This window comes from Seriola lalandi, unplaced genomic scaffold (assembly GCF_002814215.2).
Source record: "Seriola lalandi dorsalis isolate HSWRI2012SDOR001 ecotype SW California unplaced genomic scaffold, Sedor1 jcf7180002054883, whole genome shotgun sequence".
In the NCBI taxonomy this organism is placed as follows: Eukaryota; Metazoa; Chordata; class Actinopteri; order Carangiformes; family Carangidae; genus Seriola; species Seriola lalandi.
In genome coordinates, this window is record NW_019525658.1 from 3,045,430 (window position 1) to 3,057,859 (window position 12,430).

The 12,430-nt window shown below is 40.6% G+C and overlaps 1 protein-coding gene across 3 annotated transcripts in view; it reads left to right on the top strand.

Annotated features, from left to right (window-relative positions):
• tncb (tenascin Cb) overlaps nt 1-12,430 on the top strand; it is a 57,981-nt gene that overhangs the window by 22,859 nt on the left and 22,692 nt on the right. For all 3 annotated transcript variants that reach the window (XM_023397800.2, XM_023397801.2, XM_023397802.2), the window contains exons 7-9: nt 6,571-6,840; nt 8,134-8,319; nt 12,250-12,339. In XM_023397800.2, the coding sequence (XP_023253568.1) occupies nt 6,571-6,840; nt 8,134-8,319; nt 12,250-12,339 (546 nt within the window). The remainder of the gene's footprint in view (nt 1-6,570; nt 6,841-8,133; nt 8,320-12,249; nt 12,340-12,430) is intronic.

Here is a 12,430-nt window from a genome sequence, read left to right on the forward strand (position 1 = left end):
AGGGGGGGGGGGCGCCAGGCTGAAACTGAAACCTTCACTCAAACCGTGCTCCTACCCTTGGGAGCTTTCTGTTTCAACAAAGCAGTATCAACAGTGGTCGCCATACATTCAGCATTAAGTTTAATACAGTAAATGGCGGCTTCCTTCCAGCAGTGGGTCAGGCCACTTCTCTGCTTATTTATGGTGTGAAAGTGGTGGATGCATGGAAACTCCATTAGAGGTCTGTCATTACTTTTTTTTTTTTCATAAACCCAGCAGTAAGAGCCTGTTACTTAATAACTATGTGTAGAGCACATGAAGTCGTCTTTTTCTCATTTCTTCAGTGACTTCTATAGTTAAACCAGTGACAAGGAAATGTAGTGATAATGTCCATTGTGTAGCTTTATGTATTGTGATGTTTGAATCCTTTGTTCTTATGAGTAGCAGATATTGTTCTGGACTCTAACGAAAATGCACCCCATACTCTAAATCCCCATTATATTAATGAAATAACCCTGGGGGGGTGACATTCTTGTGAGAAAAGTCCGATTGCAAAGAAAATCCTTTGCATGACTGGATTGCTGCCACCAGAAAAAAATAAATGTTGTCCAGGTTCAAATTCAAGCCATGATTTCTCATTTTAACAAAATCCTTTTAATGTAATCTCAATATGAGCAATATGTGGATACATGGATTCTTTGTACTCTACATACACTGAAACATTAAACCACAGTTTGTCACTTTTATGGATTAAACAAACAAGATGTGACATGTTAATCAGCCTCAGAGATGCTGGTAGCTGTACCTTCATAATAAACAGACATCTATCTCTACTTTCTTTGGTCACAAGTAGTGTAAGACAGTTTGAATTCAGTAATTACACTACAGTTGCTAATCCCAGTAACGCTCCATTAGAAGGACTATTTAGAGTTCAGCTTGTTTGACAAAGGGTTGATCTCAGTTCAGGGTTGAACTGAGGTTGGGGTGCAGGGTAGGCGGTGTCAACTACCAAAAGAGGAGAAATGTTATTCCAGGTTTGATAAAGTGCTGTGTCCTTGGTTGGCTCATTTAGCAAACGGTTGCCACATCATTGGCCAGGTCATAGTTTTATGCTTCAATTACACAGAATGAACAAGGCTGTCGACAGGGTACTGTTTCCCTGTAGGTGCCCAGTATTTATACTATGCATAAAACACTAAGCTATAATATGTTACTTTTCCACATTAAAATGTCAAAAAGCCCCAATCCCAAATGTGTCCAGAAATTTTCAGGCCTAGACTAACTGGGAGAAGCTGACTGCAACGATGGCAATGGTATTGAAGACTTACAACTCCCATGATCCCACACTACTTCACGTCACCAAATGTCATTTTTTTGTTATTGTTTCGATAGAGAGACCCCTAGTAGCAGAAAATTATGTACAATTACATCCCTTGTTCCCCATAGTCATGTTAGCTTCTACAGTACATTTAAATACAAGTAGGAACTGGTCAGTATTTTTTGGTTCTTTGGTTCATACAACAAAATTACACTGTAAATCGTGGCCTGTATTATAAAGTCCTAGCATATGTTGATTTTGTGTAATAGCGAGAAGGTTTTGTGTCATGAAAAGATAAAGTGAGATGTTGAAATGCAAAAAGTTTCATATAAAAATGGAATGATTTAGCATGCTATGATAACAAGGAAAAAATAGTATATTATTGTTATTATTATTATTATAATGTTAATTTTCTTGCAATTTTTATATAAAATGAACAGGAAGTTATTAAAAACATGAAACTAAATTTTCACATCTTTTGACAATAAAATGAGCATTCTTTTCTTTATTTATTTTTTTTTTATGGCAGGAGCAACAAGCTGGTGAAAAAAAACATATTTGGCAGAAAAATAGAGCAGTTTCTCTTTGGCTAAAACCTTGTAAGACAAGAAAAAATCAAAGAGGATGAATATTTTTTATAGCTATGGTTAATGCACACATTCATTGGTGCACACAAATATATACACCCACGTGTCAGCACTATTTGGATTATGAGGCTCAGACTCATCTGTGATGCTCTCTGTCGCTCTCTTAATGTCTTCCATTACACCACCTTGCAGAGCGTACTGTGGGATTTGCATGCTGAAGGGCTAATTGTGTGATGCTGCTCCGCTCCGCTCCACTCCTCTCTCTCCTTCCCCTCCAACCCATCCCACAATGTGTGGGAGGCACCAGTCAGTCAAGCAGTCAGGCTCAGAGGGTCACCGGCCTCCCAGGAGAATGGTATTGTGACATCTGAACGTCACATTCGCAGCCTTCTCAGATGACAAATCTGTGTTAATCTCAAACATAGATTCTTCATTTTATCAGCCCGGCACAGAGGCTTGACTTTCCTGAAGTTGCTTGCGTGTGACAAATCAATTTCAGCACCGGTGAAAAGGCGCCCTTCATGGGCACTGGGATTTGATCTATAAATAGTTTGAATAACCTCATAAATGCGAGAGGGCTGTCACATTTGTCAGTACCTACATTGCTGAAATGACTGTATTCATACATATAACGCCCAGGCAACCCTCCACACTCAACCTGTGCTTCCATCCTTCATGGTGTATGGTCAGGGTCACGATTCATTTCAATCAAAGGGTAAAAAAAAGAAAAATCTGCATTTTCTGAAAAAAATACATATGATTGCTACATCTGCTGCTGTCGTTTATGGCGACTCATGCATAAAAAGGGATTTTATAGTGGTCAAAGCAATGGACATGAACTTATAAGAAAAAATATAGGTATATAAATGTTAGTCAGTTAACTAAATAAATTAATAACTGCCCACATGGTGGCACGATTGCAATGATTTTTGACTATGTGATATGCATTTCACCATGGGCCAGTTGTCTGTCAAGTTTAATTTCACTGGCCTTTAAAATCTTTGAGATATTAGTAATTTTATCCGCTCCTCGTTAAAATAATGATCACTCATCAATTATGAAAGATATCAACAAATGCAAATTGAGAGACAAACACAAAGTTTGACAGTATCATTAAATCTAATGAGCACTCAGTAGCTGAACATGAGCTTAAAACAACTTCTCAACTAGCAGTTGTATTACAGATATTCTCACTTATTTTAAATCATTCCTCAAATTATCTCTCTGCTGTTTCTGTGTTAATGAGAACATTCTTCTTACACACCATGTGATGTACCCAGTAGCTTCCCGTCCATTATCAATACTGGATATACTGCTTATCTTTATAGGGTTGCAGGAGGCTGGAGCCAATCCCAGCTGACATTGGGCGAGGGCGGGGTACACCCTGGACAGGTCGCCAGTCAATCACAGGGCGGACATACAGAGACAAACAACCAGTCACACTCACACTCACACCTATGGGCATTTAAGACTCGCCAAGTCACCTAATGTGCATTTGGATTGCGGGAGGAGAGAACCCACACAGGCACAGGGAGAACATGCAGACTGCACACAGGAAGGCCCCAGGCAAGGGGTTCGAATCCAGAACCTTCCCACTGTGATTAGTGCTAAACACTTCTTAAAGTACAACAGTGGCTACTCACTAGGAAACTGTGAAAGTTTCCCAAATGTGACTATACAGACAACTGTGGATGCGCTGGGGCCAATCACAGACAAACCTGTGCTTGATGCAGTACCATGCTTGACCACATGTTTGTGATGCAATATGTTTTCAGTTGTTGTCGCCGTTTAACTGAGCTACAAAACACTGGCTTGTCCAAATCGAGCTAAGTTTACCTTTGTTTGCCCCAGAGACAGCAGTCAACAATTCAAAGCAGCGCATGACAAAGTCTAGCTCATCGTCGTTTTCATTTTCAACGGCAGTGTAGCCGACAGCGTATGATGCTCGTCAAAACACATATCTGTTGTTTTCTATGTAAAGTCCTACACCAGTGTACAGGACGCTGAAGAGTGGTGCAGGAATGGTCTTGACTGGGATGGCCAGCTCAGGAACAGACTCGGGGGGGAAAAGACTTGGTGTCGGACAACTCAGGTACAGACAGGATGTAAGCTGGCATGGCCAACTGAGGAAATGGTGGGACGTTGGCCAGGACACAGGAGCAGAGGGGACATCGGCTGGGACAGGCAAGGACAGCCAACTCAGGATCTGGCTCAGGGTCTCGCTGAGATTCCTGGGCCAGCCAATGCCCGAAAATTATGTTTAAATAGTCTTTGAAAAAAAGATTAGGTTCAAACATAAATAATTACTTGTATAGGTGCTCGTTGGGTGCATATTTTCGAGATGTGCCCTAAGGTTGCGAGTGCAGGAATGGTTGGCCAGGCTCACTGTAGCTTACGTAGCTTGACCACAATTTTGCCGTCTAAACACAAAATCCATGTTATTGTTGAATTACTTGCTCATTTCAGCTTGATCTACATTTAATTTTCAAGTCATGGGGAAGACAACTGTGGTCGTGTTGCTTTTTTTTCTCAATCTAATATGAATTTTCACAATTGAATGTCTGGATTTTCTTACAATTCAATTATATAATCGAATCTCGAATGATCGCTGACAGCCCCACTGTGGAGCCGGGCAGCCTGGTTGATTGATGTCTCCGTGACTCAAGTTTCGTTCTATGGTCTCCCACCCCCAAGTTATCTGAGGGAAATTGCCAGATGAGTCCAAAAGAAATGGGTCTGGTCAAGGTCTTCTGGGTCAGGATCAGACATGTCAGTCAGTTTGGGAACAGGAGCAGACAGTGGACTAGCTAGTTTGGGACGGGAAGGCTGCAGGCTCACGAACTTGAGCCGAATTGCCTGGAGAGCAGACTGAAGGCTGGCATGCCGATGGCCAGCAGGCTGGAGGCTAGCCGACTGGGAGGCTGGCTGGGAAACAGGCTGGAGGCTGGTGGGCCTGGGGCTTGCCGGCTGGGTAACTGGATGATGGCTAGCAGGCTGAAAGAATTGGAGTCTGGGGAATCAGAGGTGTTTATAAGGTCCTTAAGCCACTCAGGTGAGGGGTCCCTCAGCCATGGCTTTGAGGATGCTTCCTTGCATGCCAATTTCATCTCTCCCTACCAGCGTCTTTTCTCTTCCATTCACCAAACCAGATGTTTCTGCTCAGACCATCATTTGGTCAATTCATACTGTCACTGCACAGGCAGAGAGAACCCAAACTCAGACACATGGAAGGCTGCGGCAGAGAAGATACTTTGATAATGAAAATAAACAGGCTTACAGGCAGATGGATAAACGAACTGGTAGGTAGTTGACAGGCATAGGCAGGAACAAACAACTAAGAACACAAGCAGATTAACAAAGAAGACAGTCAGGAAATGACTCAGAAAACTAAAAAGACAAACTGACAAAGAGTGAGAGGAATACAGGAACAGGGTAATTGGGAACAAGTGAAACTAATCAGGCAGGACAGGCAATAAAACAGACAAGACACACAGAGGAGCAGGAAGTAAAACAGTTGTGGACGCAAAAGAGGGGTGATTTAGAATAAAAGAGGAAATAATAACAGTCCGGGCAGTACGTCACACTGAGGGGCAGATCATGACAAGTTATTAAAGTTACAATTATACAAAACGTGCTTCATCACCAGATATGCAAATGATGATGGGTCACCGTTTTCAACCACTAGAGTTTGCAGCAATGAGAGTTCTTAGTTGCTCAATTTTCCAGTTGGAGGAATGACATTGTATTTATTGAGGCACAAATATAACACCATTGACAGGAAGGTTTGCACAGAACTATAATGATATACTGTAACGAACAATGAAATGTGTTAATTGATTTGTGTTTTAATACTTTCCAATGCAGCTTTAGTTTTGTGAAACACAGTGTGTGAAAATCAGCAGATGAAAATCATTCATTGTCATTTTCAGAACAATAGTCATGTTTATTTAGAATTTGACATCGCACAATAAGTGCACTGGTCTAACAGGGCTTCAACAGCTGCTCCTCTTAAAGGTCCCCTCCAATGAAAATCAAGTTCTTTTCCTTGTTAACATCCATATGATGTTTTTTTATATAATACAAAACATACAGTATCATGAGTGAAATAATCATCAACACCATGACTGAGTGTTTCCACTTTGAACTGCAGTGAACCAATGACAGTCTCATAAAAACAGATTCAACAGCCAGGGTTTCATACGACACAAACCTAAGGAACCAATCCTGTCAACTTGTGGGGACAGGGGACGGGGCTAAATAAACCTGAAACCTTGTCAGTACAGAGAGAGAGGGTTAGCATTAGCACAACTACTAACACTGCTAACTACATTAAAAGTTCTGATCCGTCTGGTAGTCTCTGATTCCACAACAGGCTCAAAGACATGGCTCACATTGTCTCACCTGTCAACACAGCACAAGAAGCTGTGGTGGGCGGGACATGAGCCAGATTTCTCAGTGAGGAAGTAAGCATAGATGTGCTTACAGTCCAAGTTTTAGATTTTTTTTTTTCACTCTTTGTGGAAAAAACATTTTAAACACAATATTAATCAAGTATTTTTTCATCGTTTAAAAAATGTCTGGAGAGGAACTTTAATACCTTTGGCCATATTTGTATGCAGATAGAATTAATTTAATCTATTAAGAGTCCTTTAACAACCTTCACTATGTTACCTCTTACCCCTCTAGTGATTGATGCCCCCAGCCAGGTGGACGTGCGTGACGTGACGGACACCACAGCACTGGTGACATGGTTCCAGCCGGTGGCCGCGGTGGATGGAATAAGCGTCTCCTACGGGCCCAGCTCCGACCCCGCTGACCGCAACGTTGTGGAGCTGTCCTCCACTGACACCCAGTACCACCTGGGAGGCCTCACCCCTGACACCCAGTACGAGGTGTCCCTGACAGCTCGGACAGGAGAGAGGACCAGTATTCCTGTTTATGAGTTTTTCCTCACAGGTGAGACTAGTAACAATTTGCTGTGCTTTATTATAGTCTAATGACTTCTACGACCATAAATACTTTACTTACGGCTATATGTTTACTAGGGATTATATCCTGTTGCATGATGTAAGTGGATGTGTGTGTTCTTTGAAGGAACAAATGTCCCCCCAAGTACACTCAAAAAGTATTTATCCTAATATTTAAGATTTATCTTAATATCTAGGTTAATATTTAAGATTTATGCATATTTGTCAGTAAAACACAAATGAAACAATGACATTTATGTTAAAGTATTAATAAATGTGTTTAAAATAGCCATGTTTATTAAGCCCGTATCCAAAAAGGCATTTTATCTTACCACTGAGAGTACTCCTAAGTCCACTAAACGTTTCAAAGTAAAGGTTTTCTTTTTTCTAAGTCCTATTCACAAAGCTGCTGAGACCAACTTTTACTAAGGAAAAGTGAAAACCCGTGAGCTAAGGGTGCGACTCCGTTGCTACGGTTGGCGTGAAATTTTCATGGACGAGCTTGCTTACAAGAACCACAGTGATTGGTTGATGAAAGACCGGTGTGTGCCAGTGAAAACGCATGTGCAACATCCCGCAGTAATAATAAAAAAACGCATTGAGAAATAAACAAATAATAAAAGCTTACATTCAGTTCACTCAATGGAAAAAATATAAATAAATAAATAATACATAATAAAATAAAAACCTCACCTGTCATCAACATGACTAAAGCTAACTGGCAGCCTATTAGCCACCTGTGTGAGAAGCCATGTCTCACATGGATATCCACTGTCCCCCGCCAAGTGACATCCAGCTGGAATACGATCCTGTCAAACAGCTGCCTCAGGTCACTCTCCATTAAGATCCATGACTCGACACTGTACAACAATGTCTACAACTGTACAGGCAGCAATGAACCAATAGCATCCTTCACAACAATCATTATACCCTTGTGACTGTGGTTGTATCTTTTAAGCAATTCAGCATCGTTTAAGGTTTCCAAAACGTAACTTCTGTGATTGGGAGCTACTCTTAGCCTCAAGATGCTTTGTGACTACAGACCCTGGTCATTGTTATGTAAAACATGCATATGGATCACATTAAGTTTATTAGTACAGATAAATAAAGCTTAAATATTTGTCTAAATATTTTTTTAGTGTATAAAATAATGATAATCCCCTGATATCAATGGGATTGGATTATAAAAGGAACTACTTAAATTTGGACCTGGACTAGAAGTACAGTTAAATGTAGGTTAGTGTAAAGTCACACCTATTTAAAGTCCATTTCTGTGTGTCAGACCTGGACGCCCCCAGAGACCTGCAGACAGTGGAACTGACAGACGAAAGCATCACTCTTGAGTGGAAGAACAGTCAAGCTGAGGTGGACAACTATCGCATCAAGTATGGACCTCTGTCTGGAGGTGAGCATGGAGAGCTGCTCTTCCCCCCAGGACCCAAGGACACCACCCAGGCTAAGATCACAGGTACTACCCCGCAAAGCCACACACACACACACACACACACACAAAAATCCACCCAGGTTGACATTACCACTAGCTATGTGCAGGGTACAGACACAGAGATATTGTTATGCAACATTTTGCATAACATCCTTGACTCAAGGTTTCAAGAGCTTTCATCCCCCTCTCAGGTTCTTCATCAGTGCCTCAGTTGTCATGGATATACAGAGGGGTCTGACTTTCGGAACCCACTGTATACATGCCTCTATTAACAGTTAATCAATAATTTGCTAATGCTAATTTACACACCATTAATAAGCAATTAACAACTTCCAGGTTGTGAAAAATCTCTTTGGCTGGTAGTTATCATCCCCCATGAGGACACGTCTTTGCCCCTTACCCAGTTTCTCACTGTCTTACATGTGATCCATCAACCAGTTGTTAATAAATGGTCCAGATGATCTTCCAGAAACGACGTGGTCTTACAGTCAATTGGAGGAGACTGAGTTACATTCTGGATATGGGTAAACAGCAGCCAAAAGAATTTTTCAAAACATCAACCAAAAGTTGCTCTTATTAACAGCTTATAATCATAATTAATCTATATAGGATGAGTAAGTAATTTTTTAAAGCGTTAATAAAGCCATATGTTACAATTTATAAAGCGTTAATGTCTTATTAGGAGATGGAAGGACTTTTTACAACCTGGCAAAGTTTAACTGCGGTAACTACGTTTTTAAAAGGAAGGAGTAAAAATATTATGTGGTAATAATGATGATTATATGGTAAAACTATTAAACTGAATTACATCTGTTGGCTACCAGCCGTATATGCGTTGTTATTTCCCAGTGAGAATTGCACAGAAAGCAACCAATTAATTCCAGTCAGGCACTTTGCAGTCTGTGCATACAAGAGATAATTACAAATATACACTCAGTTGGCAGTTTATTAGGTACATCTAGCTAAAACTAATGCAGTCTAATCCTGCATTAAATCTTCCTTTAAAATGTTCAGTTTTTATTAGAATTAGTGTAGAGAGTTGTTGATTCACCTGTATGATAATTATGGAGGATGTAGTGTGCAGAGCTGTTATTTAGCTTACCGCCATTGCTATAAATGGGACGAAATAGGTGGCAGGTGTCTTTACATAGCAATATTAAGCAACATAAATCAAACAGCTGCCACTTCATATAGAATCAACAGCAGAATAAGCAGCAGAAAATGCATCCCAAACCAGACAAAACACTATGTTGCTAGGCAACACAGTAGTTGTTGATGCTGTACAGTGAGTTGCAGCAATCAGCCATTTGCCGCACACACCTGTCTGAAGGTCACTCTTAGTCTCATGCAGCACAAAGTCCTCCACAGTCTGCTCTACATCATACTTCTCTGCTCGCTCATTCTCTGTGCAAAAATATCGTCAGTCCACTCGGCCTCTGTCACACTGCTCCTCCAGGTTTTTAGACACTGAGCTGATGAGCTGCAGTAACAACATCCATCATCAGAAACAGCAGACAGGTGCTGCACCCCTCACTGACTCTGGCCAGGTGGTGCATCAAATCAGCAGAACAGGCTCTTTTCATTTGTTGCGTTCTCACGTGATTCATCGTAATTTCATCATGTGACTTTGGCTTTTACTCTGAAGCAATTTCCACTTCAAAGGTTGCGAAGTAAAATTGTTGTACTTAAAAGTGAAATTACGGGTTTTTAAAAATACTCCAAAAAGTACAAGTACACAAAAAATGACTTTGTTTCAGTAGATGTAACTGGTTACTTCCACCCCTGCTTATCACTACTAATCCATTACTCTCTTTACTATGAATGGGACCTTACAGACTCATAATTGTCATGTCATCAATCAGAAATAAATACTGGTACCACTTTATGATAAGACTACCCTTGTAAAGGATTTATAAATGGTTTATAGTTAGGTTATTGATTAAGTTGTTAACACATTATAAATCATAAATAATTATAAAGGAATTTAACAGTTTTCATACAGTGATGCAGGCTCACTATTTAGCTAGATCAAGTTAATGCTTACTACTCATTAATCTTACTAATGACTTTCTGCCACTTATAACTGGTAAAATGAGCCTTAAATAAAGTGTAAAACATCATTGTTGCATCATTTATTAACGAGTTACTATAAGGCTTCTTTTAGCAGTTATAAATAACAGTAACTGATTAGTAAATGCTGGATGATGGAGAAAACAAAGAAAGCTAAGTAACTAACGAGAAATGAGGTTTAACAGTGCAGAGAAATGTGGCAAGCAACAGGTCACTTTTATCTAATGTGTTGTAACAGCTTATAAATGTTAACAAGCCAATTAATGAACTAGTTATGAACCATTCATACATCCTTTATAAGGGGAGTCTGATTGTAAAGTGGCGCCAGATTACTCACCCAGAATATTTGTCATATTGGCATCCTGTTTGTGATACCAGATCGTTGCAGAAGTCACTTACAGTGGGATGAGGTCTGTTCTGTTCATTCATCAAATAGGAAATTATTCAGACAACCACTTGGAGAGAGAGAATGAGGGAATGTTGAAGTTATAGGGTGAAGAAAAAAAGCAAGGTTACAGAAGCAGCGAAAAAGAGTAAAAAACACCTTAATGTCAGTAGTACTTGTTTATTAAGTGTTACCAAAATATCGTATCTTATTATCGAAGACTTTTCATTAGAAGAGCAAAAGTTGTTATGATAAATGTGATGCTGGTGAGTTTCTGAGTTCAAAGAATCAGGGATTTTGCAGTAACTGAGAGTTTAATTAATTTATGGCCCTACACCCACTCACCATGTCGCCATGCAATTAGACCGAGACCAGTATTGATCGCTGCTACAGTATAAAACTGCCAAAATGCAAAATGGATGGCTGATCCACTGCATACTTTACAAACTCCAGAGTCTGCTTCAAGTTCAAAAGATAAAGTTTGATGTGTTTATTTTTCTAATTCTTTGGGCGAGTGTTTGTGTTGCTCCGTGTTAAATGGTCACTGTTATATTCAGCTTGCTCATTCCCAAAATGGGTTGCCTTTGTTTTGTGTACTGAAATGTTTGCCCATTGACAAAACAGGCACTTTATTAGAATACCACCCAGGGGGGTTTGGCATTCAGACTTTAAATGGAATAACACCACAGATTGTTTCACTGTGAGATCTTGCTCAAACAAGAAAAGTAGACGCTTTTCCATCTATCTGCTCCACTGACATTATAAAGCCATGCTTTAAGGCGGATGTGGTTTTTTTTCTGTTCTGTTTGTTTCCACACTGCTGCACGGCAGGATTAGACACCATGAGAAACAACAAAAAAAAAAGCTTCTAAAAACGGGTTAACAGTGTCTTTGTCCGGCCCAATTCTTTGTCCTTGGGAGGCCCATCCCATGGAAATAAAGCACTGTGTCCATTCAGCCGATGTCCCCCTCCGCTCCACACACACCTCAGCACTTCTTTCACGCAGTTATTATCTGTAATTGCCTTCACGCTCGTGATTTTATTGATAATGAGTTTCCTGGGCATTAGGTGTAATTTCATGCTGCAAGACTCTGCGTGTGATGACCTCTGTGGGAGTTAATAAAGGAATTAGAGGCGATCAGGCCGAGAGAGGGCTTAATTGTAGGGACCAAAGGGCCACCAGAGTCTGGCGTATCATAGCAAGTAGTGTTTCTGCTCTGCGACAAGGGCCCTATAGATCCATCAATGCAAATACAACACTGATGTTCCACGGTGAGCGCAGACTTACCATGAAATGCAATTAGGCTGCAATCTATTATGCAATCAAGCCGCATGAGAGCGTTTTTGTGTTTGCCATAGGCACTGGAACCATTAGCTCAAACAGCTGGCCACTTGACTGCAGAGCTTCCCCATCATTCATTTAGTGACACCTCAGTGGATTTGTAGAAACAAAACATGATTCTGTATCACAGTGTTTTTATTTGGTGGTGTTATGCAGGCCTGAGACCTGGCACAGAGTACGGGATGGGTGTCACGGCGGTGAAAGATGAGCGGGAGAGTCTGCCCACGACCACCAATGCAGTTACTGGTAAGATGGTTTCACGTACTCAGTGTTCATATGTACGTTAATAGGCACACATACGTATATCCACATACATACAGTATATGCACCTTATGTA